Source organism: Dermacentor albipictus, chromosome 5, assembly GCF_038994185.2.
Source record: "Dermacentor albipictus isolate Rhodes 1998 colony chromosome 5, USDA_Dalb.pri_finalv2, whole genome shotgun sequence".
Taxonomy (NCBI): Eukaryota; Metazoa; Arthropoda; class Arachnida; order Ixodida; family Ixodidae; genus Dermacentor; species Dermacentor albipictus.
This window is the reverse complement of record NC_091825.1, coordinates 89689393-89716446: the sequence shown is the minus strand read 5'-3', so window position 1 is coordinate 89716446 and position 27054 is coordinate 89689393. Positions and strand designations below refer to the sequence as shown.

General features: G+C 46.7%; 1 protein-coding gene across 4 annotated transcripts in view; it reads left to right on the top strand.

Moving 5' to 3' along the window:
* Positions 1 to 26969, top strand: part of LOC135906882 (probable phosphorylase b kinase regulatory subunit alpha) — a 31547-nt gene extending 4578 nt beyond the window's left edge. For 2 of the 4 annotated variants that reach the window (XM_065438518.2, XM_065438519.2), the window contains exons 2-3: positions 1504 to 4431; positions 17303 to 18113. In XM_065438518.2, the coding sequence (XP_065294590.2) occupies positions 1525 to 4431; positions 17303 to 17866 (3471 nt within the window). In that variant the 5' untranslated portion in view covers positions 1504 to 1524 and the 3' untranslated portion in view covers positions 17867 to 18113. Of the gene's footprint in view, positions 1 to 1503; positions 4432 to 17302; positions 18114 to 21525 lie in introns of those variants that run through there. The other 2 variants (XR_010565845.2, XR_011514520.1) reach the window with 2 other exon arrangements.
* Positions 26970 to 27054: the final 85 nt, after the last annotated feature.

Below are 27054 nucleotides of genomic sequence, written 5' to 3'. Positions count from 1 at the left end.
TTGCATAGTCCGTGTTGATTGACTCCTTCACTCTAAGCACCCGGAAATCGGAAAAATACCTTCCTTTTGCCATGTTTTCACACAGTCTTATCACAACACATGCCTGATCAACTGCTGCAGCAAAACCTGCAAGTAACACTGAAGTCAACCATCTCAACCCAACTGTTTCTATAAATGATAGGGGCCAAGTGTGAAGCACAGTGCCCGCATTCTCAAAAATATCCGAGGACACCTAAGCACGCCTTATGAGTTAGAAATGTGAAAGCATTAATGCCTAAGTGAACGTGGCTGAGCAGTCCTTCAAGTTTCACACTGCAAGTAATGTACCATAGCAGTATGTGCTGCCCGAGCAAGCAGCAGCAGCCTACAGTGCAACGCCACATGCCATTAACGTCCTGCGTGACGAGAGACCGAGGAAGCAGCAGTGGCCACTAAGGCCGGCAGGTGATAGTGGCATGTACTGCCCAAGCCATCTAGCAGCAGCAGCCTGTGGCACTGGCTCGGGCACCGCACACCGGCTTCCAGGAGTGAGGGCGAGGCTGGTGCGGCATTGCGACGATGGCATCTCTCCTCACGCAACACCTCGCATGCTACCACAGCAGCAGGTGCACCCTTTTGCCCATTCCACTCCATTGAGGCGCTCTCATGACATGGCGTTGCAGCCAATGGGACTTGAGGTGTTGTTTCATTTTTACAGACTACAGGCACCAGTTTTTTCACTCAAGGGGCCATTTGATGCTTTCGCTTCAAAATGAAATGCCGATGTAGCAGGGGCACAGGAAACTGATATCGATGCAGGCTGTACTATGCCCTGTTCTTATATCTTTGTCTTGTTTGTACCATGATAGCATTTCAAGCATTACGGCAGGCATTGCCAGGTCATCACCAGCAGCCTACCACTACCCTTGAAAAGAAAAGTGTACAATCATTGCATTCTACCAGTACTGATATATGGGGCAGAAGCTTTGCAAGAAGCTTGAGAAAAGTTGAACCGTTCAATGAACGATGAAGTGAAAAATGCTAGGAATAATGTTGAGAGATGGGAAGACAGCGGTGTACATTAGAGAGCAAATGACAGTATCCAATATTCTAGTTGACATTAAGAGGGAGGAGTAGAGTTGGGCAGGCCATGTGATGCATAGGGCAGATAACCAGTGCTCTGTTAGACTCACAACATGGATGGAGAGGAAACGAAAGCACAGTTTATGATGACAAAAGAATTAGGTGCTGTGATGAAATTGGGAAATTTGCTGGCATAGTATGGGGTCAGCTAGCACTTCGAGATCGCTGGGAGAGGCCTTTGTCCTTCAATGCACATAGGATGATGATGAGTGCTCCCAGGTGGCATGTCTACAAGCCCACATAGCAACTCTAGTCCCATTCTCAAGTCTAGTGTGGTAGAAGCAATGTGTACATTGTTTCTTTTAGAACTAGGTGCCAAATGCTTCTTGTTATTGCGTTAGCTTTGCAACACTTGGTCATTAACCTACTTTACGTTCTCAGGCCTGCACAAAACGAGGAAGCATGAGGAGCAGGAGCAACTCTGGCGTCCGGCTGGACTACTATCAGCGCCTGCTGTACCGCACCATCCTGAACCACCAGGATCCTGTCACTGGCCTGATCCCATCCCAGAAGTACGAGAACCATGCATGGGTGCGTGACAACGTCTACTGTGTGCTGTCAGTCTGGGCACTCTCCATGGCCTACAAGAAAAATGCAGAGCTTGACGAAGATCGTGCCAAGACGTACGAGCTGGAGCAAAGCTGTGTCAAGCTGATGCGCGGTCTGCTCATGGCCATGATGAAGCAAAAGGACAAAGTCGAGCGCTTCAAGGAGAGCCAGAGCCCTGCAGACTGCCTCCATGCCAAGTACAGCTCCGTGACGGGGAGCACCTGTGTCAGTGATGCGGAGTGGGGTCATCTGCAGCTTGATGCTACTTCTGTGTACCTTCTGGTGCTAGCGCAGATGACTGCATCGGGCCTCCAGGTTGTGTTTAGCCTCGACGAGGTGGCATTTGTGCAGAACCTTGTGTTTTATATAGAGAACGCTTACTGCATTCCAGATTATGGCATATGGGAACGCGGCGACAAGACCAACCACGGACTTCCAGAGCTCAATGCCAGCTCTGTGGGTGCTGCCAAGGCTGCATTGGAGGCCATGAATGAGCTGGACTTGTTCGGCGGCAGAGGCGGACCACCTTCAGTCATCCACGTGCTTCCAGACGAAGCCCAGAAGTGTGATGCAGTGCTCAATTCGATGTTGCCACGGGAATCTAGCTCAAAGGAAGTGGGTGCGGCATTGCTAACAGTGATTGGTTTTCCAGCGTTCTCAGTCACAGACCCGGAACTGATTGAAACAACACGAACAGCTGTCATTGAAAAGCTTCAGGGCCATTACGGCTGTAAGAGGTTCCTGCGGGATGGCTACAAGACTGCAAGAGAGGATTCTCGAAGGTTGCACTATGAACCTTGGGAACTGAAGGCATTTGACAACATCGAGTGCGAATGGCCTCTCTTCTTCTGCTACATGATCATAGATGCTTGCTTTAGGGGTGATAAGGGCATGGTGGACGAGTATTCTGAAAAATTGGAACGAGTTATGATAAGGACAGAGGAAGGTCTCAGGCATGTACCCGAAATGTATGGTGTACCTGCAGACAAAGTGCATCTGGAATCTGAGATGCCCCACAGTCAGGCCAGGGTGCCGATTGGGCAGGTTCCTTACATGTGGTCGCAGTCTCTGTTCATAGTGGGCCGTCTTTTGCAGGAAGGCTTCCTTGCGCCTGGTGAATTGGACCCACTGAATCGTCGCCTGTGCTCCCTGAAGCGGCCCGAAGTAGTAGTTCAGGTAGTATTGTTGGCTGAAGATACGTACCTCCAGGAAAGGCTCTCGGCTATCTGCGCAGACATTCAAACAGTCAGTGAGGTGTGCCCTTTTGAAGTGCAGCCAGCTCGAGTGTTGGGGGAGCTTTATTCCTATCTAGGCAGAAACTGCAAGCTTGGTCTTAAGGGTCGTCCAACCAAAGACGTGGGCCTGTTGGCAACAAGCAAGCTGTACCTGCTCCAGGACCGGCTATTTGTCTTCTCACCGCAGAATTTGGACAGTGAAGAGTTTCACTTGGTGAATGATGGAGACCTCTTTGCAGACACGCTGTGCTCGAACATTTCTGTATTGCAGTCGCACTGGAACATTCTCGGGCGACCAACGATGGTTGTGACACTTCAGCAAAGACAGCTGGTGAATGGGAAGGTTCCACTTAGCTTGCGCCAGACAGTTAAGAAGTTGTCCAGCGGCTATGTCAATGGCACAAGAGTTTGCTTAGGCAGGCTTGGCGATTTTATCAGCACTTCCTGCATTGCCAGTCTAGACTTCTTGAGAGATTATGAATGTGGGAATCCAGAAAGCCTGCCGACACAGGTGCGGGACTACCTGGACCGGGAAATGCGGCGTACATGGCTGAATCGTCCTGGGGCCATTATGCATGACCCTTTGCGAATGGGCATCCCAAGCGCTCGCTCTCGAAAATCTGGCGTCGCTGGTCTCGTGAAACGCTCACGCTCGATCACCAGTCGAGATGGTCTTGACCCCGAGTTCAACACGTTCATGTCGTCATATCCAAGCACCACTATAGCTTCCATCACACCCCGTCGCAGGTCCCTCGAAGAAGAGCTGCCACTCCGGGCAATGTCAGAGTTGCACCTTGACCACGTTGCTGAGTGGGAGTTGTTGAACACCCTGCGTGAGACTGATTCTCTCGAGGAGCAAGGGGACATTCTTCACTACCTTTCTGTTCACAAGGGCCTCAACTGGGACACAGGACTGGGCCAGCCACACTCGGTGGTCACAGTTAAGGACCTCTTTCAGGACTTCTACGAACGCACCTGCCAAGAGCACAAGTGGGGGCTGGTGCGGCACTTCGCAAGCTGCCTCGGGAAGCGGGTTGAGGACCTGGCCAAGTCAGTGACAGATCTCCTGGTGCGCCAGAAGCAGGTGACGGTTGGTATGCCTGCACACCAAGAGGAGGTCATCACTCGGCCATTGTCAACCAAGGAGCTACGAATCATCATTGCGCGTGTTCACAGGAATGACCAGAGCACAGCCATGCTGACACAGGAGCTGCTTGCCTACCTGGCCATGTTCATACGAACAGAACCCCACCTGTTCCGTGAGATGCTGCGCTTGCGTGTCGGCCTCATCATTCAGGTCATGGCTGCTGAGCTGGCACGTGCAACAAAGTGTTCGCCGCATGACACAGCCGACCTCCTCCTCAACCTCAGTCCCTTCGAGATGAAGTCGCTGCTGCGGAACATCTTGAGTGGCCAAGAGCTAGCTGCTGTCAAGAGCATATCGGCAGTTAGCCCGGGAAGCTTTGCTGCCAAGTGCAGTATTGTGGATACCTTTGTCCATGGAGACGTAGAAGATGACTCACGGGTAATGATTGAGATAACTATTATATATGTGGTAACTTGTTGTTTTCGTGAGGTAAGTCTAGAAGTGCTCTACTCAATTGAGCTGGTTGGCACATCAATGGAACGTAAAAGAACATAGGGCTAAATACAGGACAGACTAAAAGTAGAAAATGCAGTGCTAACAGCCACATTTATTGCACCTTGATGTTGCGGGACAGTCAGGGCCTCAAAGCAATGGCCAGCAGGCTCGTGCCATGTCTTGAGTATTTCTCATCTTCGTGCGCTCCCGCAGAACCTCTGCGGCCGCCCCCACTTGCCAGAGTTTGTGCCGAGTCCCCATGACATCAGTATATGGCATGCACAGCCCAAGCAAAGAATAGTTGATGGAGAGTTTTAGAATAGATACCTAAAAAAAAAAATAGTGTCGAAGCCACTATGCGTGCACAAGCTCCAAACTATGTTTGGGATTGCATCGGGCAAGCTATTTCGCTTATTTAGTGAGAGCCCCAGAAGCTGCCCCAAAAGCTTTACACCAACAGGCATGGTGGCACACATTGAAGCTCCGGCTCTAACCTAGCACCAAGCTGGACTTGATTTGTAGTAACACATAGAGTTCGTAAACTAGGAGAAGTGACTGCGATTATCGCTTTCTCTGAACTAACATCTGTAATGAAGATTGATTCATTAGACACCGCTGATTCTGAATTCGATTGTCAATTTCATGGCTCATAGGCCTAACACGGCTTAACTTGGCTTGTGAAGGCACATAAAGTTGGTTACTCAAAACTAAGCACTACGAATTGCTTGCTGCTCATAGAATAACCTCTAAATTTTTATTAAATGCAATAATAAGTAATTCAATATTACTCTTATCATAAAATAATATATTTTATTTTATTATTTATAATAGCTTTCCTTTGACACCATACTGCCACTGCAAATACAAGACGCTATCCGCAAATGAAAAGCCATAGTAAAGCCCTATTCTAAAACTTCACTCCTGTGTGCACCAACACTAACACCCACAAAGCTCTTTAGGGCCTCAAACTTCTGGGGCCCCTATTCTAATGCTCTGTAATATAAGGCATGAGTACACAATGATCACCGTATCAGTGATTATTGAACACTGAAAATCTTTTGCACTGCTCGTGGTATGGGCCTAAAATTCTGCATTTATTTTATTGTGCTTGGCGTGTCATTTCAGCTTCAACATGCGTGTTTCTCTCTGCATGCTTTTTCTAATGCAACAGGCTGTTGTGGTTCATTTAGAAGCTGGAGCATTTTCATTCCCTCTATTTAATGCTGTGTGCCTTTCTTCTGGCTGGACCCACATTTGACAGTCACCATAATCACATAAACAGTGTGGGTCAATGTATCATGACACATCCACCTCCCGTGTGCTGTTACTCTTTTGCATAAATAAGTGTCGTATTAAATTATTTAAAGTGCTTTGACTATTACCAGTATTTTACCTAGGGTTTAAAGAATGTGAATCTTCCGATAATGCGAAAAACGAAAACTCGAAAGTGTCACATCATGTTGGTACTCCTTTAATAGAAAACCGGTGAAGTGTAACAACTCATCACTTCTTTTCATACGCTATATCTCTGGTAAGCTTACTGATGCCTGGCCTAATGCCACATAGAGCTCCATCTCTCTGTCTCACTGGCTGAACTCTCTCCCGTAAAGGCTCAACCACATGGAGCACGGGATACGTGTCTCACTAAGCATATGCACGAGTGTTACCGTCTCCGAGTCTATACGCGTGTGACAAAGGGAAGGGCGAGCAGCCACACGATACGTGCGCAAGTGAGCGTGTCATTGTGCTTAGTGCAATGCTGCAAGGTGAAACGTTCGTGTTTGGGTTCGAGCAAAATTTATTTTTAACTTGCGCAAACGAGGCAGTTGAGAAATCTGATCCCAATCAGGCTCGATCGCGATTGAAAGGGTCCCAGATATGGCACCTGTATAAAATTTCGAGCACTTCCCTGTTACAGCAGCATTGGACATCATATTTCTCGCGACCTCGGCATACAAGCACCTCGTCACATGCCTATGCTTATGGTGCTTGTGCTTCTCCGGCCAAATTGCAAGCTTAATGCAGGTGACCAGCATTCCATTAGCGATAGCGTCCATCGTCTTTGTGTGAACTGGAACCAGCGGTGACTCCCGGCATCTAAGCGCAAATCTGATTCCAAATCCGTGCCATAAGTTTACATGCCGGCCACGTAACGACAGCACGCAGACTGCCACTTCAGTCACATATGCTCGAAATGACGCTCAAAGTCAAGCACGGTCTGCGCGTCTCCCCTCTCTAGTTGCAAAGGACAAGCATGCACGCCCCGCAGACGCAAGGGGCATAGCCAGGCGTGTATAATTAGCTGTGTCTCATCATCATCATCATCCTGGCTACACCCACTGCAGGGCAAAGGCCTCTCCCATACTTCTCCAACTACCCCGGTCATGTACTAATTGTGGCCATGTCGTCCCTGCAAACTTCTTAATCTCATTCGCCCACCTAACTTCCTGCCGCCCCCTGCTACGCTTCCCTTCCCTTTGAATCCAGTCCGTAACCCTTAATGACCATCGGTTATCTTCCCTCCTCATTACATGTCCTGCCCATGCCCATTTCGTTTTCTTGATTTCAACTAAGGTGTCATTAACTCGCGCTTGTTCCCTCACCCAATCTGCTCTTTTCTTATCCCTTAACGTTACACCTATCATTGTTCTTTCCATAGCTTGTTGCGTCGTCCTCAATTTAAGTAAAACCTTTTTTGTACGCCTCCAGGTTTCTGCCCCGTACGTGAGTACTGGTAAGACACAGCTGTTATACCTGCCAAATGCACCCCAGCCCATTCTTATTCTTCTGATCATTTCAGTCTCATGATCCGGATCCACAGTCACTACCTGCCCTAAGTAGATGTATTCCCTTACCACTTCCAGTGCCTCACTACTTATCGTAAACTGCTGTTCTATTCCGAGACTGTTAAACGTTACTTTAGTTTTCTGCAAGTTTTCTTTTATGCTCGTCTCTTTCATTATGAGGTCAAGAATGTTGCTTCAAACCTGTGCTGGAACATGTGGCAAACTTTTCTGACATGAAGGTCAGTTGATTTGGTAAAATATTGAAACCTACTGTAGTGATGGTATGTGCTGAGCACGAGACCATAATTTTGATTACTGGCCACCATGGTTGCATTTTGATGGAGATGAACTTCAGAAATGCCTGTGTACGTAGATTTAGGTACGTATTAAGGAACCCCAGGTGGAAAAACTTAATCTGGAGCTCTCGGCTACTGGCTCCCTCATAACCTACCGTGAAGTTTCAAATCGTTGAACCCCATAGTATAATTTTTCAAAGTTATTGAAGCCTTTGAGGTACAGAAAAGGGTCCCGTGTAGGTTAGCTGGTCTTCTGTCTTAGCAAAGCGCCTTACATTGTGAAGCTTCTTCAGTTCCGTGTTGCATGTGGACCCACCCACTGCTGTGACCAAGTAGATATGGCATTCTACTGCTGAGCAAAAAAGTAATCGATTAATTCTCGATGGCTGCATTGAAATTGCACTACAATGTAAAAATGCTTGCATACCAAAATTTGGGTGCATGTTACAGGAACACTACAGCACTAAATCATATGAGACTGATGAAGTATTCTAGCAAAGTTTTATTCACTCTTTTGTTGGAAAATATATTTTTTTTTTATAACATTACCCGCAGAGCCTTTGTCGGCCTTACTGTGAAAGGCGCAAAGCTTCACAGATTTATAAAGAGAAAATGAGACGTCGACCCAAATGTAGCAAATTGCTACAAAGGAAACTCATACGGTTTCCTCAAAAGAAAAAACCTTGCAGTTGAAGAAAAAATCGTCCTGGTCCGGGACTCAAACCCTGGACCGCCGCGCCTTTCCAGGGCAGCCTCTCTACCATCTGAGCTAACCAGGCGGCTAGCAGATGGCAGGGTCAAGTCGAATTTATCAACAACTTGAAGCAAAGGCAAGATTTTGGTGTAATAGTTCAGTGGAAACCCACAAGGTGGAGAGAGTAATTAATAAAGGGAAAAGGGAGACATCCACCCAAACGTAGCAAATTTGGTCTCCACCTTGCGGGTTTCTGCAGAACTATTACTCCTAACTCTTGCCTTTGCTTCGAATTGTTGATGAATTCGACTTTGCCCTGCCATCTGCTAGCCGCCTGATTAGCTCGGATGGTAGAGTGGCTGTCCCGGTAAGGCATTGGTACTGGGTTCGAGTCTCGGACCAGGACGAATTTTTGTTCAACTGCGAGGTTTTTTATTTCGAGAAACCCGTATGGGTTTCCTTTGTAGCAATTTGCTACATTTGGCTGGATGTCTAATTTTCCTGTCATTTATTACTCTGTCCACCTTGCGGGTTTCCGCAGAACTATTATGTCAAAGCTTCATAGAATAAATCTGCAGTCTCGTGGCCGAGCAAATTTGCTGATAACAAATTCCACACAGTAATCGTTCTAGGGAAAAATGAATGTATAAAAAGATTGGTCCTGAGGTTGTATAGCCAAACTTTAAATTCGTGGTCCAAACGAGAGGACTGATAGTGTGCTGACTGAAGATAATCTGAAGCATTCATTCCCATTTCTTTGTTATAAATTGAGTGAAAAGGTTTCAGCCTTACATTACTCATTCAATCCTTTAAAGGCACACTTTTTATTGAAGTCGAGAAATGCATCTGAAGTTAGAATAGGATATTTCTGAAAGACTTTGCTGCTAACAGGACTTCTGTGTGTTCAGCAGCAGCAGAGTTGTTGGCAATCAAACGTCCCCTTCGCAATGCTGCCCTGCCATGGTGGCTTAGCAGCTATGATGTTGCACTGCTAAGCACAAGGTTGGGGAATGAAATCCCAACCGCGCCGGCCACATGTCAATGGAGGTGAAATCCAAGAATTTGTGTCTCGTGCATTGGGGGGCACATTAATATTTCTGAAATACTTTGCTGCTAACAGTACTTCTGTGTGTTCAGCAGCAGCAGAGTTGTTGGCAATGAAACGTCCCCTTCGCAATGCTGCCCTGCCATGGTGGCTTAGCAGCTATGATATTGCACTGCTAAGCACAAGGTTGGGGGATGAAATCCCAACCGCGGCGGCCACATGTCAATGGAGGTGAAATCCAAGAACTTGTGTCTCATGCATTGGAGGGCACATTAAAGATCCCCTGGTGGTGAAAATTAATCCGGAGTCGCCCATTATGGCGTGCCCCATAACCAAATCATTGTTCTGGCACGTAAAACCCCAGAATTCAATTCCCTTCGCGGTGCATCCTCTGCCTCTTCAGTGACAAGCGCTGTGAAGGCTCTGGCAGAGCGGGGCATGCCCGCCGTGGCGCACAGTTCAGATTTGATTTTGCACGTTCGTTTAGATGGCACTACTTCCAATTGTGGCACCTACAATGCGCCAAACATGGTTGTCCTCAGCAAGCTGCAATGTGCTCAGCCAGCGGACTCACTGTGGCACCCCCGTGGTGGCTGCAGTATCTACACTACTTAGCAGACTGCAGCTATAGGCAACCGTAGTACATGTGTGCAGCATTTGCTTTGTGCATGACGGGGCTTGAAAGTGTGTTCGTGCTTGTGTGCTCCAGTCTGGCCATGCTACGTGGTGCGGACCGGCCTTGTCCTGCACCATCTTGTCTCACAAATTGCCACCTCATCCAACTTGCACATTTTGAAGCACTTTCAATAGCTCTGTAAAGCGAAGCGACTAGGAGTGGCCAGGAGTGAGCACAGGCTGGCAAGTGTGCATGTGGTCTGACCTTAAGTTTCACATGGTTTGATGCTGGTTGGGTGTTTAAAAACTTGTCAAAATGAGCAAGACTTGAAGGCACCGATAAGCAGTTTGGCCAAAATTTAATTCTTATGCAGGCGGCTGCGGCCAAGCATGAGCAGATCATAGTAGACTTTTTCCTGAAGTGCGTAATTATTATCGAAATTCGAAAGCAGAGTTTTGCTTACTTCAGCCTGTCTATTAATCTGTGCCAATAAATATACGCAGTAACAGTAGGAAGAAGCGTACTTATCCACACACCGTTCTTGATTGATGTCAGCTATTGGCCAATAGCAGCCACTAGCAGTGTGGGAATCGGCTATGCTGCAAAATAAAGTGCCCAGAATACTGGGAGGAGCAGGCTTCCATTGATAAGAGAGCACCGGAGAAAAAGGTGAATTCGCGCTCCGCTTGTGAGCACCATGCACCACGCACAACTGCAAAATTTGGGCGAGGTGTTCACAGCAATGTATACTATCTGCAGACTGTGTTTATTCGCCAAGTCAGAGGGGTGGTTCAGGACCCTTTTAAAAATTGCTATTTAATGTCTCTTCATGTCTCGGGTGCTTTCCAGTTGGTCATACTTTCCCAGATAATTATTACTGGAGAAAATTAATGCGAAGCTTTTCTTTCTTGAATCTCGCACTAAAACAGCACCCATATGTCAGTGTGATATCATGGATATCAAAGTCATATTCTTGTGTTACGTCTTTTTGGCATCATCTCAAAACTTGCTGCATTGATTCTTCGGCTTATCTGGTATGCAATGTAGTCCCTCTTCACTGATGTACAATTAGCTAGACCCATTTGAACATAGAAATGCACAATTTCATGGCGATCTAGTGCAGGAAGTTAGAGTGGTATTGTCACCTGTCCTTCTTTTGTGCATCTTTTCTGGTTCACCTAGCCTCATCTCATGGTTAGAATAGCTGCTTCACTGTTGAAGTGTAATGTGCTAATGCTGCTTACAGCCCGATCGCCCATGCAAATTTTGTGACGCTTTGAGTGAGTGTCACTCTCTGCTTGGGACAGTAAGATGTCATCTGGAATTCATGGCAGTGTAATGTTAAACCATTTCACTAATAGCCATCTGCCCTCACAATATGTGTATATATATTGTGACGTAGCAGTTGTCACTACGTTTATTCCGACTCGAAGATACGGCGAAGCGATCATGCCCACAGCACAGATCACACTCGAGAGCCAGCCCCACAAGCGATGATGAAGAAGAACCCCATATGAGCCCCACGTGATGATGATCATGTACAGATGACAAAGAATAGCTTATATCTCGCTACACTAATGTCTCCTCGCGTGAGAGCGGCCATCCTGGCCGCAATTCAAAGGGGCGGCGAACGCCTCGTGAAAGGCTTCATACGGGACACGTGGACAACCTCAGCAGCGCGGCAGCGGCGGTCACTTGGAACAATAACTGGTACCACGCGATAGTTAACCGGGGAAGTCTGCTCCAAGTCTTTGTAGGGGCCGATGAACCAAAGTTGAAACTTGTCACACAAGCCAGGAGTACGAACTGGTGTCAGGAGTAGCACTTCGTCGCCAGGGCGGAAGCACACGACGCGATGAGAGGCGTCGTAATGCTGCTTGCAGTCCTGTTGCTGTGCTTCGGTGTTGATGCGGGCGAGCTGGCGACAACGCAGAATGCGGGACACATATTCTTCACAGGAGGATGGACATTGATTGACAGTTGGCGCGAAGAAAGAGACGTCAAGACAGGAACTGGGCGAACGACCATAGACAAGGTAGAATGGCGAGTAACCGGTCGTGCGTTGAACGGCGGTATTATACGCAAAAGTCACGAATGGCAAAATTGCGTCCCAGTTTCTGTGATCCGGTTCGATGTACATGGCTAGCATGTCTGACAGCGTGCGATGAAATCGCTCTGTGAGGCCGTTAGTTTGCGGGTGGTAACTGGAGGTAGTCTTGTGAGTGGTTCCGTAGGCTCTGAGTATTTCATCTACTAGTTGCGAGAGGAATGCTTTTTCACGGTCGCTCAGGAGGACGCGAGGAGCACCGTGGCGCAGTATTAAGGATTGAAGTATGAATGCAGCAACTTCAGAGGCTGAGGCAGAGCTCACACAAGTTGTTTCGGCGTAGCGTGTCAAGTGATCAACGGCTGTCACAATCCATCGTTTACCGGTGGGAGTCACAGGAAGAGGACCATACAGGTCAATGCCAACGATTTCAAATGGTTGCGACGGACAAGGAACCGGTTGCAGTTGTCCGCTTGGAGCTGATGTAGGGAGCTTTCGACGCTGACATAGCGCGCAGGAAGCGACATACCGCGCTACACTGGCGGACAATCCAGGCCAGTAGAAGCGACCTTTGATGCGGTCATAGGTTTTCTGGAAACCAAGGTGACCAGCACTCATGTCGTCGTGAGAAGCCTGCAGGACATGAGCACGTAGAGAGCGTGGCAGGACAGGAACCCAGCGCTGACCGTCAGGGTGATAGACATGACGGTACAGGACGCGGTTGTCAATCTTAAATTGCGTCAGCTGTCAACGAAGGCGGGCGTTAGGTGGGCGCAAAGCTCCTTGAAGGTGGTCTATGATGCGCCGACAGTAAGAGTCCGCCAATTGATGAGATTGGAAGAATCCGTTGGCGTGTTTAGGCATCTCGTCTACAGTGGCCAACAAGAAAGCATGTGAAGAGGGGTCGTGCGAAAGCTTGTTACGGATGGTAGTTGGAGGTCCATTGCATGGTGTCGGTGGAAGCGGACAGCGAGAAAGCGCGTCTGCATCCTGGTGGTTTTTTCCGCACTTGTAGGTAATCGTAAAGTCGTATTCTTGTAGACGAAGGATCCACCAACCAAGCCGTCCAGACAAGTTTTTCAGCGTCGAAAGCCAGCACAATGCATGATGGTCTGTAACGATGGTGAAATGGCGGCCGTGAAGATAAGGTCGAAACTTCTGTACAGACCAAACGATAGCTATGCATTCCTGCTCCGTGATGGTGTAATTGCTTTCGGCATTTGTCAGAACGCGACTTGCGTATGCGACGACCCTCTCCCCTAAAATGTCGTCTCGCTGTAGGAGAATGCCACCAATGCCATGACCACTAGCATCCGTATGCAGGAGGGTAGGAGCAGCTTCATCAAAATGGCGTAGTACTGGTTCCGATGTGAGAGCGCGCTTCAGATGGGCGAACGCAGATTCACATTCGGGAGACCACACAAAGGGAACATTAGAACCCAGTAATTTGTGCAGAGGTGACGCTATTGAGGCGAAGCCTCGTATGAATCGGCGAAAATAGGAGGCGAGGCCTAGGAAACTGCGCAAATCTTTGGTCTTTTCGGGATGAGGGAAGTGCCGAACTGCCGAAACCTTGTCAGGATCAGGACGAATGCCATCTTTGCTCACAATGTGACCTAGTACCTTGATCGTCTTGCTCGCAAAATGGCATTTCTTGGTGTTTAGCTGAAGTCTAGCGTTGGCAAGGCATGTGAGAACTTCATCCAGACGTTGCAGGTGCTGAGAGAAAGTTGACGAGAAAACAACTATATCATCCAGATAGCACAGGCAAGTCTTCCACTTCAGGCCACAAAGAACGGTGTCAATCATGCGCTCGAACGTTGCGGGTGCATTGCAGAGGCCGAATGGCATGACATTAAACTCGTAGAGCCCATCTGGTGTTGAAAACGCTGTTTTCTCTTTATCGTCCTCATGCATAGGTATCTGCCAGTAGCCGAAACGTAGATCGATGCTGGAGAAGTACTCGGCACCTTGCAGGGAATCCAAGGCATCGTCTATTCGCGGCATAGGGTATACATCCTTGCGTGTGATCTTGTTAAGTGCTCGGTAGTCGACACAAAATCGAACAGAGCCGTCTTTCTTCCGAACCAAAACAACGGGGGAAGACCAAGGGCTAGCAGAAGGGTGTATTATATTCCGTTGGAGCATGTCGGTGACGTTGTCGTCAATGACTTTCCTCTCGGCTAGCGATACGCGATATGGTCTACGGCGCACGATGGATGTACCATCTGTCTCTATCCGATGCGTCGTAATCGAAGTCTTTCCCAACGAAGCTGAATGCACGTCAAACAAAGCTGCATGTTTCTGGAGCAAAGCAAGCAATTGTTGTGACTGCGAAGGTGTCAGGTCGGAACTGAGGGCAGCTGCAAGAGCTGAAGGAGAGGCGGTCCGTCCGGTACAAGGAACTTCACAGGAAGCTGGTTTAAATGAAACAACACATATAGACTCCGATTTGGTGGCGGAAGCCAATGTAGTGCCTTTAGGGATGAGAATTTTTTCGGATGTTGGGTTTGTAGCGTAGAGAAGTGCAGAGCCATGATCAAACCTAACCAGCCCTGATGCAAAGGTAATCCCTCTTGCGAGACAGCGTGCAGATGGTAATACGAGCACGTCGCCGCAGTCAATCACATCAGACGTGATAGGCACAATGCTTTGATGGCGAGGAGGTAGCGCGGTATCTTCTGCAGCAAAAAAGTGAAGTCGTGCGTCATCTGCATGAAGTGAATATGTCGTGTCGGTCATGTGGAGAACGCGTTACCCACAGCAGATGGAGGCGGAGGCCGTAGAAAGAAAATCCCATCCCAATATGAGCTGCTGGGTACACGAACTTAGCACTGCAAATTGTACGTAATGCAGAAGTCCATCGATAGAAATACGAGCTGTGCACATGGCGATAGGTCGAATGGCAGCCCCTTGAGCAGCGAGTAGCGTAGGTCCATCATAGGGGTCGTAACTTTCCGAAGTCGCGAACACAATTCACAGTGAATGACTGAAACACTAGCACCAGTGTCTATTAAAGCTTCTACTTGTACACCTTCTATTACAACCAATATCACATTGCACGGAAGCGACGGAGGAATTTCTGTCCTGTCGTTCGATGCAGCTTTTCCTCCAAAAGCCGCATACTTTAGTTTTCCGGACGACGATCGGCAAATTGAGAAGCAGGTCTCAGTGGGGACGTAGAGCGGCGAAGGGGGGACGGCGAGCGGCGTCTCGCAGGACGGTACGGCTGAGCCGTCTCGGATGCTACAGTAGGCGATGGAGAGCGTCCGCGCGGTGGACCATAAGGACGGCGTTGGTCATGGAAGCTCCCTAGACGTTGAAAAGTAGCTCCGGGCGAAAAGTCATCCCATTCGTATACGTCATATCCGCGACGCTCGTCTTGCTGGCGCTTGCGGCAAAAACGTGCTATGTGGCCACGATAGCCGCAGTAGTAGCAGATGGGACGAGGAGGACGCCACTGCGGATAGCTGGTTTGGGTAGGTGCGCTGGTAGTCATGGACGCGATGGGGACCGGTGTTGGTTTTGGAGGCATCGGTGGAACGATGACTGGAGTAGCTGCGGCTACTTGTGTGTACGTGGATGGGGCCCTAGGGGTTAGAGGGTCCGTGTACGCTGCACCAGCCATGGACGCCAATTCCTCCTTGATAACGTCTCGCAGATTGGTATCGGAGGCATGACAAGGCATAGGCCCTGCGGCTAAGCCAAGATACTGGAGCTCTTCTCGAATTATTGCGCGTATCATTGCTCGTAGAGTAGGGTCGTCGGCAGTAGTGTTCGCAGTGGTGTCTGGCTGCAACCGTACTGATTCGAGTTCGTCAAGGCGCTGGCAAGTAGCGACGATATCAGCAACGGCAGCGGGGTTCTGGATGGCTAAAGCATTGAAAGCAATAGCTCCGATGCCTTTGAGGATGTGGCGAATCCTGTCTGATTCGGTCATAGCCGGGTTCACACGTCGACAAAGAGCAAGCACATCCTCGATGTACGGCGTATAAGATTCACCGGTTTGTTGCTTGCGAGTGTCGAGCGTCTTTTTGGCGAGGGCGGAACGAACAGCCGGTGTGCCGAAGATTTGGCGGAGCTGCTGTTTAAAAGCGCCCCAGTTCGTGAAATCAACCTTATGGTTGAAAAACCAAGTCTTCGCTACTCCGGTCAGATAAAAGGCGGCGTGACGTAGCTTGGACGCATCGTCCCAACCGTAAGCCGAACTCACTCGGTCGTAGTCGTCCAGCCAATCCTCGACGTCTTCCCCGCGAAGTCCAGCAAACAGATGGGGATCACGCTGGTGTCCACTGACAACCCAATACGGGGAGGCTGGGGTAGCCGAGGCCGAGATGGTGGAAGTAGAAGTGCCTGTTGGCTCGTCCTGCGACATGCTGGCGGACAGCTGGCACAATCGGCGACCCAATCGAAACTCCAGGAGGTTGAGCGGGGAGTCAGAGGACGGAGGACCGAAAAGCACACTCCACCACTTGTGACGTAGCAGTTGTCACTACGTTTATTCCGACTTGAAGATACGGCGAAGCGATCACGCCCACAGCACGGATCACACTCGAGAGCCAGCCCCACCAGCGATGATGAAGAAGAACCCCATATGAGCCCCACATGATGATGATCATGTACAGATGACAAAGAATAGCTTATATCTCGCTACAATATATATATATATATATATATATATATATATATATATATATATATATATATATATATATATATATATTGGGAAAGGTATTGTTATTAACAAGATCAGCAAGACATGTTAGATCCAACACATGAGCAGCACGCTGCGCTTTTGGAAGAAGTGCTGAGAGTGGAAGAGAAAAAATGGCGTGGAGATGCTTATTACAACTGAAATCGAAAAAGAAGTGTTTTCAGAATTAGTGCCGAAGCAGCGTTAGATACCATTCATTTTTGAAGCTCTGCTATCTAGGCTGAATACATCAACTCAGCGAAGCAAGTTCGGCAAATAATCCAGTGCCCCCTACTAGGGCACGCCTTATAATCAAATAGTGGTTTTGGCACGAATTCAGTTCAATTCAGTTCGATGAATGCACTCATGAGCTAATAAATTCTACAGCAAGAGTCGGTAAATATTTTCGTGTGACAACCTGCAAATTGCACTGTAACAGCGAAGTGCTCTCCCTTAAAGTGACAGAAAATTTGCCCATCTGATGGTGCAGTCAGTTCGATATTCCTGTTTCATATCCCCTTAAAGGGTCCCAGGTGTTCAAAATTAATCCAGAGTTGTGTGCTACAGGCATCTCGTATGTTGCTACAGAACATTAGGCCTCTTTCAATTCTCACTCTCTCAATTCTCACTGCTGCAGGTGTCTGGCCGCCAGGGGCAATGGCTACGCCGCCGGCGCCTCGACGGTGCCCTTAACCGCGTGCCCGTCGACTTCTACTCTGGCGTCTGGCATGTGCTGGAGCGTTGCCCTGGCGTCTGGGCCGGTGGCCAGTGCCTTCAGCAAACGCTCACCAGGGAGATGACTCCCGGGGAACTCAAGTTTGCGCTCCGGGTCGAAGAGATGCTGAACAAGGTTCCCGAGCCCGAGTACAGGCAGCTGCTTGTGGAAGCCCTCATGGTGCTGAGCCTGGTTGTCGAAAGCGAAGCCGTGGCCAGCTTCAGCATGCCCATCGACGTCGAGGCCATTGTACAGAGGGCGCACGCCCTGTTTCTTGAGGACCAACGCTTTTGCCGAGGGAACTCGATGCTGTGCTGTACGGGGAGCACGCCCATTGTTGCCTGCTGTCAGACGGCGGGGCTCTGCCAGCATTTCCTGGACAGTGCACCCAGCGGCTGTTTCGGCACCATGACCTACCTAGTTCGCTCGGTGGCCTACACACTCCACGACCTCCCGCAGTCGGTCCTCGAGTGTCCGGTTTCGTGAGATCCCACTTGGCTCGATGATCAAGGACGAGGCCTTATGTAAAGATGGTCACAGCAAGTGTTGAGTTTGTATTTGCGGGAATGCTTACCTATCCTTTTAATAGTTGCTACATTGTCGCGACATGCACATGTGGGTCGACAAATCCCAAAAATGTCTTTGCACTTGCCACCTTTGCACGTAAATCTTGTACGGAGATCTTGTTCGGTATTTTGATTTGCACAATAATATATACTACGTGGTATTGGTATCTGCTCGGTCCATGAATTAACTGCTAAATTTCAGTGTCGGATCACTGTAGTCTGCAACTGAAGCATTCCAGGCGTACGTTTGTATATTTGTGTTGGTTTTCTTAATTCCTGCTGCCTTAACCCTTTCATAAGGCCAACTGCCACACTCCTAAATTATAAAATCGTCAGTGGCATTCGGCATGTGTCATACGCATCTTAAGCTGCCTCGATAGACACTCATAGAACTCCTTACAGTTGCTAGACAAGGAATGTGGACCTGCTGCGTTGTACGCATGGAATCGCCAAGAAGTAAAAAGAGGAGGAGGGGGTGGTGCCTTGGATGAGCATCTTTCTTAAAGAGCCAGGAACAGCGAAATCACCTTGAAGATGCTTCTGGTGTAGAGTGTTTTGTCCGTCATATTAACCCAGTCTCTACTGAAACAACTCCTAAATGCTATGTTTGTTATAATATTACTAGGGGTGTTCAAATAGCACAGTTTCCTAATCAAACTGAATATGAATGTTGGAGAGAAAAACAACTTTTGAATGTCGAATCGGAAATTGAATAGTTTCTTATTCTCAAGACGACTTGAAACGTAAAGTTTGCTCACAGTCCATTTGTTTGAAAAGAAAATAGAGTTTATCTCCATCACTTATCATATGCATGTAAGATACTATTTGCGACCAGACCTCGAGGCATCTGAGGAGCTTGTAAATGAGAAAAAAACTGCTTTCGGTTAACCTGGGGCACCATAGCAATGATATTATTAGAACAGGGGAGCAGCAAGTCGCCAGATACACGTGCGTTGTTGTGTTCGTAGAAGGTGAGAAGTGTGATACTACAGCACCGTGCATTGTTTTAAAGGGAGGCAAACATGGCAAGACTGGCTAAATAATAAACCGAAACCGATTTGTATATAGGCTGCCTAAATGCGAGCCATTAATATTGAAGGACTGCAAATTATTAGGCAGAAGGTATTTGCTCTGTGCGTGCAGTCAGAAACTGGTGTGCCCCTGCACAACGACCGCAGCTCCTCTGCAGCGGAATCATTCGGGACATCTCTCCACTTCCGTCGTAGTGTCCTTTGCGAGACTCCAATAAGTGTTATTCCTTCTATATTTGAAAGAAACGAATATCCAACAACTTCCAATACTGAATCCTCATACCAAAGCGAATAGCAGGGACTGCTCAATTTGTATTCTAAATTTAGAATGTTTGCACACTCCTAACTATTGCATAAAAACATGTTTTTCTTATAGTGTAAGCACTTGTGCTAAAGTGTACAGTCAAGTCAAATGTAAGCGGTACAGGTGGACCATTACAGTTCGAGGAAAGGCAAAGTCTGCACTCACGGTGTGTCGTGTTTCTATTTTCTTGTTGCATAAAATGCGAGTGAGCATTAAATATGGATGTACCAAGTGAAAACCAATACGTTCTATGAAAATTTCATATTTAAGAATGCATTATTTTTGCAACTCTGGCCATGTTTCAGGACAAGCCACAATTGAAACAAGCAGAACCATAGATACCTGAGAATTTCCATGATGGTGCAGCACCTGCTGGTAAACTCAAATAGATGGTGGAATTAAATTTTTCTCTAGGTAATACAGTAGAGCCTCATTGATGCGATCCTGTTAGGTACCATTTCGTGGGGCCAATGTTCATGATCGTGGACATAAAAGAAATGACCCAGTACAGTCGTGCTTCTTTTTTTACCAGTTCACACATTTTTGAAAAATGCAACCTTTCGGCGTCAACATTCAATACACCGCCAAACTGCTGTCGTATATGTTTTCTGGGCACTGGATTCCGTGCAAATAAGAAAAGATGCGAGGTGGGCACGATTGAGAACAGTAGCCGCCTGCCGCAGCAACTTTCCCACGATACTTGCCCACCCAGCTCATACAAAAAGCCGGCACGCGCTCATTTTCTTATTGCGGTACCAACACATCCTACTCAAGGGTCCTCACCCACCGCATTCAGCAACCCTATTGCAATTGCCATCGTCACCTACCTGTTAGACACTATATGGGGCGTAGTGCCGTTAGAAGCATGCTGCATGCTTTTAATAGGAGGTTACCCAAACACACCGCTGTTCACTGCTGCAGGCAGCGTGAAGTGAACATCATTTTTTACTCTGGCAGCATCATAGTCATCGTATTCCAGCGTCGCCCACCAGCTCAGTTTAATTTCAGTTTCCCCTTGTTGTCATAAAAACACTATGTGATGGGAAAACTACTGCACGTGTCTTAGGTCGCTTGGGCCCCACCAGCTCGACATGCGTTGCAGTCCCGAGCTGCAGTGATTCGCACAGTACTGCACATTATGTAGATAGCAACTACGTAATAGTCTTTGAAATTTTTTTTAGTGACTTGGGATCGTGCGTTTATTTTCTCGCGTTATGTTCCAAGATGTATGAACGAGGTTCTACTGTATAGTAAATAAGGAAATTAAATCATAGTTTTCCCATTAGGGCGAAGCAATGAATGCTATAGCAGCATGTTAGAATATTACATAAAGTGTAAGACTCGTAGCTGTAGTGGCAGCTACGAGTCTTCTAGTAAACTAGTAATTTTAGTAAACATAAGCTAAGTAGAAATGTGCTCTTTTGCTAGGGGTCCTCTGAATCCTGCCATTGGACAATTTCATTTATGTTTATTAATTAAAGCCAACGTCTTTCTTAGACACTTTACCACCACTTTTCTGTATCAGGTATGTTGCGAACCTCTTTCCTGGGCCGATCATGAAGTTAGTGCACAACCACGCCACTAAATTTACATAATTTTCAGGTTCGAGCTCTGTTATTGTTTCGCACTTTTAATATTTAAGTTGGAGAAGATTTAAGATAAAAGGCATGTGCTGTCAGTGTTTTGTTTCATGACATTTAATTGTGGTGACTAGCACAAGAGTGGACACAGGACATTAAAAAGACAACAAGCACTTGTCCTTGTCGCCTTTTTAGTGTCCTGTGTCCACTCTTGCGCTAGTCACTACAGCATGGAATACCAAGTAGCCCAGTCTCACACCCTGATTTAATTGTGGGCTGCCATTCTCAAAATCCTGAGGAATAATTTTGTCAAGAATGTAAGACCTAATGGGGCCAACTTTAGTGGTAGAATGGTGTGGCAATATGACCCGCGTATACCGCATGGCATGGCATATAGTAGCATAGATATACCTAAATATACGCGGAGCTTCATGACAGCGGCGACAGACAGCGATGACGACACAAAAATTCGTTCAGTGTCCGTATAGTTGCTATTTCAATAGAAGCATTACGGGACCTTCCTCACACCCAGACGCTCTGCCCCACTCCTCAAACAGTGCACATTGGCGACATTCCTCCCCTTCCTTCTCCTATATCAGAGCTAAGTGCCCAGCATGACATTTGCATCACAATCCCTGCTTTCTTTTCTTCTTCTCTTTTACAGCAAAGCTGTCCAGGAGAGTTTTGCAGCCATTTTCATGTGGTGAAAGCCAGCATGAGGCCGCATGGGCTCGTTAACACTCGGCGATGGAACCTGTGTTGAAGTCCCGAATTTTTGCATTGAAACAATTTCGGTGATTATAAAATAAAAGTTACCTTGCCTACGCCTCCCACGAATAGACAGCACCTCTCTGCGGAGTTTTTTTTGTTGTTTCTTCTTTTTTTTTTAGCCAGTAGTCTGCAATTTTTGTTTCTCGCATTGTGTTTAACCAGCCCTAAGTTGAAGGTCAGCTCGAAGTCTGTTAGGGTACGCTGGTAACGAGCAGCCAACAACACAGCCCGAGTGGGAGGCCCGAAGCAGTTGTATGACCAGGGTGTTGGTGAGAATGCACGCGGTGCGTTGACTATAAATCATCACTAAGTAAAGCCAGCAAAGAGCCCCCTGGTATACTTCTGAAGAGTGTCAGAACTCGCTTGTATGCAGCTTCATTACCTTTGCTGGGTCAGTTTCTCAGATAGACATGCATCTGCAAAGGTTTTTTGTTAATGCGTTGTGCACTCATGCTGCTGTCAGGTATTTGTGCCCTGCTAGTAGGAAGAGCCACTCCTCTTATAAAGGTACACAGGCTTCCATTTGAATTTTCAGCTGTTCTTGCAGCTTACACCTATCTACGTATAATAACAATACATTTTCACTAGGTGGGCTACACGTCACTCTTGTCCGTTTCACTAATGCTGTTGTCTATTAAGAAGCCCTTTAAGAGTGTCTGCAACATTTCAGTTGAGTAAATCGGCTCACACTCCTGAACACCTACCATAAAATACCGCGGGAGCGCCCACTCCACTTTCCATGGAAAATGGGTTAATCTAGATATGGGCACTTGGCCGGTCGGAGCAGTAAAAACCAAAATGGCGGCCAACGAAAAACTTCGAGGCAGGGCTACAGTGGCTATGGAATCGAAGAAAGCATGTTTATTTTCAAATGGTAAATGATAGAGTACACTAGTGCCTACTCATCGTCAATGAACCCAGCGAACGACTCTTTTTAGTCGGTGCAGAATAGAAGGTCAATGTATCCGTCGCTGACACTCGCACGACTTGAACAGACCACAAGCTCTCCGGTGCTTGCAAGGCAGTTATGCAAGTTGCCGTCCTCACTGCAGTCCAACACAATGCTGATCCCACACCCCTTGAAGGATTGCACGACCATCTATTTAGACAAAGCAGCCTAAGCTGTCAACGCAAAGTTCAACGTCTTGGCATGAAGGCTTCCGGAGGTTTCCTTTAGGTGTCTTCGCTCCCTTCGTCATGAACTCAGCCCATGACGAGTGGAGGGAGAAATTTTCAATGCTTCCTCGGTTAGGAGCTGGTTACTGACGGTGTGGCCAGCGTCTCGTTCCATTTGAAGGTAATCAAAAAGGGCATCGTCCAACTCCTCATTGAAGATGGGCCTGCCATCCATGAGTTTGCGCTTCATATTCTGCTTGCCGTAGTTCAGGTGCTTTAGGGCATCATACTTGGAGTCCACTTGCAGGTTTTCTTTCTGTCTATCTTGAAATGCCGAGAGGTGCACCTCAGATTCTTTCCTGGTGTATAGTGCCACTCGACGACTTCGATCTTCCTGGCGACGGTGTAGAGGTGTATTATGCGGCTAACGAATTGCACAAGAAGTGTGGGAACAGAGGTTGCGTGCACACTTTATCAAAATGTGTCTCACAAAAACCCTTTGACCACCAGGTTTTTTTTTTTTTTTCAAGGACTGCTTACTGTCACTCTGCATTACCTTCACCCTCATCATTCTTTCCCTTCCCACCTCAAGGAAGCGAATATCCCCGTCATGACCCCCAGCAGTGACGACTGCAGTACAACTGCAGTGGGGTGAATATTTCGACTTATGCTGGTGCTTTGGAGGGGGAGGGTGCTTATCATATAATTTTCAGAATTCTGAAGTTTTGGAAATGTTAATACTTGGCACTTGTGTGAAACTGAGTGCTTCTGCAGTATTTTACAGTAAGCCTAATATTCCTGTACTCTCGAGCCTGCATTACAGGTGAAAGGACTGCGTGCTTGTCAGTTGCCTAAAACCCTGCAACTTCTTGCATGTATATTCCTGTACTCAATTAAACACGGTGGCCATTGGCTGGATTTCCTCAGCCGATATTACAACTAAGCATTGCCTCTCCTAGAATATGGTGGTAGTACGATTTTAAATGCTAGATTTAGACATTCGATTTGCAGTCAGTAGGTGGCGTGAGCAGCTAGATAACATGGGTTGCTGCAGATTTTTGTTCAAGGCTGCACTAGGATTCTTGACAGAAAGTGGCAGTTAAAGGACAGTCTCATGCCTTTCTGTTGCTTGAGGAAACATTACAGCAATTAACTACATCTTTATTATGTCTTGCACTTTCAGAAACAGACCACATTCCAATGAATTGGGGCATTGTAACAGAATGATGTGATGTGCATGCAGTGTTGAATGCCATGGTAGACACAAAAAAATGAAAAGCTAATTATATTCTTCTATATTGTACTGGTTATTTATTATGTTTGAAGTAGTTATGGGCGCTAACTTTTAAGCCCATGCATTTTCTTGTGGTAAGGACCATAGTTTGTGTACTATTTTCTTTATAGTATCTTGTGAACGATGCTTTTGGCACAAGGCTGTACATTCCCTTAAGCATCTTCACTCATTGAATCATAAGTTTTCTATTCTCCCCACATTGAGAACGCTCTTTTGAACTGGAAGTTCGGAGACTATCACCGTCACTGCAGGCTTCTCTTGTCCTTCTTCAAAAGCTGTCCTCTGTGCTGTGCAACCCACTGCTGCAATCAGCAATGTTCCTAAGCACTCACCCTGGGATTTACGTCGACTACACCTTGTACCACATACTTCAGCTTTTGATTAGGCATATCAGGTGATCATGTCAGCTGCTAAAGAGCTATTCAAATGCTGCTGATCAAAATACCGCATGATTACGAGCTTTGCGGTTTCATCACGATTGTTTCAGCGATATTTATATTGAATTTGCAAAAGATATGGGTAAAGTGAAGTTTAATTGCAGTTGAGTCTGGAGCCAGGAAATATGAGGTATGGCTGTAGAAATCAAGACCTAGACTTTTTCACAATGCTGGTTGCACGATCACTACTGTTTGAATGGTATAATAGAAATCACTGTAGCCAGCACTGCTATGAGCTCCTGGGAAAAAAAATTAGATTGTGAGGTTTTACATGCCAAAACTACGATACGATTATGATGCACACCGTAGTGGAGGACTCCGAATTATTTTCGGCCACCTACCTTGGTTCTTTAACATGCACCCATTGCACAGCACATGGTGTTTTTACATTTTTCCCCCATCAAAACCTGAGCACCTGTGGCTGGGATTTTATCCCATGCCCTTGGGCTTAGCAGCTCAATGCCCTAGCCACTACACCACCATAACGGTGACCACATGGCAGTTGGCATTCTTCATTCCGAGTGTAATTGTGAAGTGTTGTCCAGTTTTATACAAAATAGCAATTCTCGTCTTCACCAAGTGCTTTAGCAGGGGCAGAGTGGCTTCAAAGCAGGCTGCAAGTCTGCCTGGAGTTTCTTGACTCACTTGTGTAAGAAATGCCATTCTGTTCATGCATGAAAGTTACAGTATTGCCTAGCAGGTCCAAGACCATTGTGCAAGTTTAGTCGCTTACCTTTGCCAGCTGGAAACATTTTGTTCATCAGGGGCCCATTTTGCACCTATGCTTGAAGGTTTCCCATATATTGCCGCAGATACACAGATATCACCTTCAGGAGGAAAGTCTAATTTTACTAGCATCTGCTATCAGGATAACTTCAAATGCAAACAATTCTGAAACTACTTCAATGTGTTCTTCCATTTTTAGGTTCATCTTCATTTGTAACGTGGCTTAATTAAGATTACTAAACATACACTCGGGACTACTCCAGGCTTAGAAATCAGATACAAAGGTATTACATGTCATGCTTCCATGAAATTATACATGTGACAGGGATTCCTCTTCACATTTCAACTTATGCTGATGGTACAAAGCTTTCACACACAGATATTACCTTCAGGAGAAAAGTATAGTTGTAATAGCATGTACAAAAACCTTTAACATTGTGGTTCAACTATTATGGGGAAAATTGTAGTATGCTGGGTGTGGAGGGTACATTGTTACGTGTGGAACTCGAGTGCAAACAATGCACATGAAAGAAGATGAACCGAAGCATTCATATTTAAGGCAAGGTCATGTTTTTCCATTCTTGTACATGAACATGGTCAGTCGAGTTTGTATACTTTCTTGTGCATGTCTGTTATTTGTGACTGGCTAGCTTCCTTAATTACAGTACCTGCGTCGCAACAGCATGTTCTGCACGGAGTGCAGTTTGTTGCAAAATATTTAAGGCCAGCACTGTCACTGTTCCACCCACAGAGACATTGAACTTCACTCTTGCTGTCATCAAAAGCCATTGACTGTAGCTCCAACATACAGGAGCTTGTACCCTAGTGACAGGAATGTTGGCATTTGTACATTTACTGTACGTGGTTTAATCTAACTGGCTTCCTGCATTAAACTTGACTCCAACCTGTCATTCAGATTTGGCACATGACAATTGCTACAGACTTCCAGACTAAACTCTGTTGCTATCAGTTCTTTGATAAGATTAGCAGTTTAGTGTGCTAGTGTTTATGCTGAACTTGAAGCATTTCCAAGGTCCCAAGTTTCTCTGTTATAAGAGACAACTTGAAGAATTGACCACTACGCCTGCCTTCCAGATGTGTAATGTATGCTGATGCCAGCAATGCATTGATTAAGCTGGCCATCTACATAGTAATGTGAAGATTTTGTAGAGGAATATTTCTGAATCACCAGCATTTAGTTCCACACTGGACATATTTTCCATTCACAGGTAATGAAATGCCCAATCTGGCTGTATTAGTAGGCTGCTCTTTTGGAAGTTTGATAACACTTGGAGAGAACAAGATTGCCTTATTGGCCACAAGAGGCGAAGATCAAGCTTTCGTTTTATTTTTTTCAGTATTGCATTCACGCCCTGGCACCAACGACATTATGCGAGGTGGAACAGACACCACTTAAATTTTATCAATTTGTCTTCTTTTATGCAACAGAAGTTGTCAGCTTAAGTTATTGTTCTATTTTGAATTCAACACATGTTTGCTTTTGTGCGTATGTGTAGCATTAGCCAGACATCCTGCATCCATGGTTACTGAGCACTTGGGGTTCCAGAGTGCCTCTGAATTAATGCCTGTGTTAAACTCCATGATTTAACGTATATGGCACGTGTGCTCAACTAGTCTGGTTGTGCTGTGTTTTTGCTGTAGTTCTTTTTTGTGTATGTGTGTCTGTGTTGTAGTGTATCGTGCTGTTATAGCGTTTGCTGTACATAGCACTCGAACTAAAACCATTTTGCAGTCTTTCACAGAGTTCTTGGATATGTTTTTGCACCTACTTGCATTTCTGCTACTGCAATCAACGAGATGGAGTCAAATGTTCCTAGCTGTGTGCGAT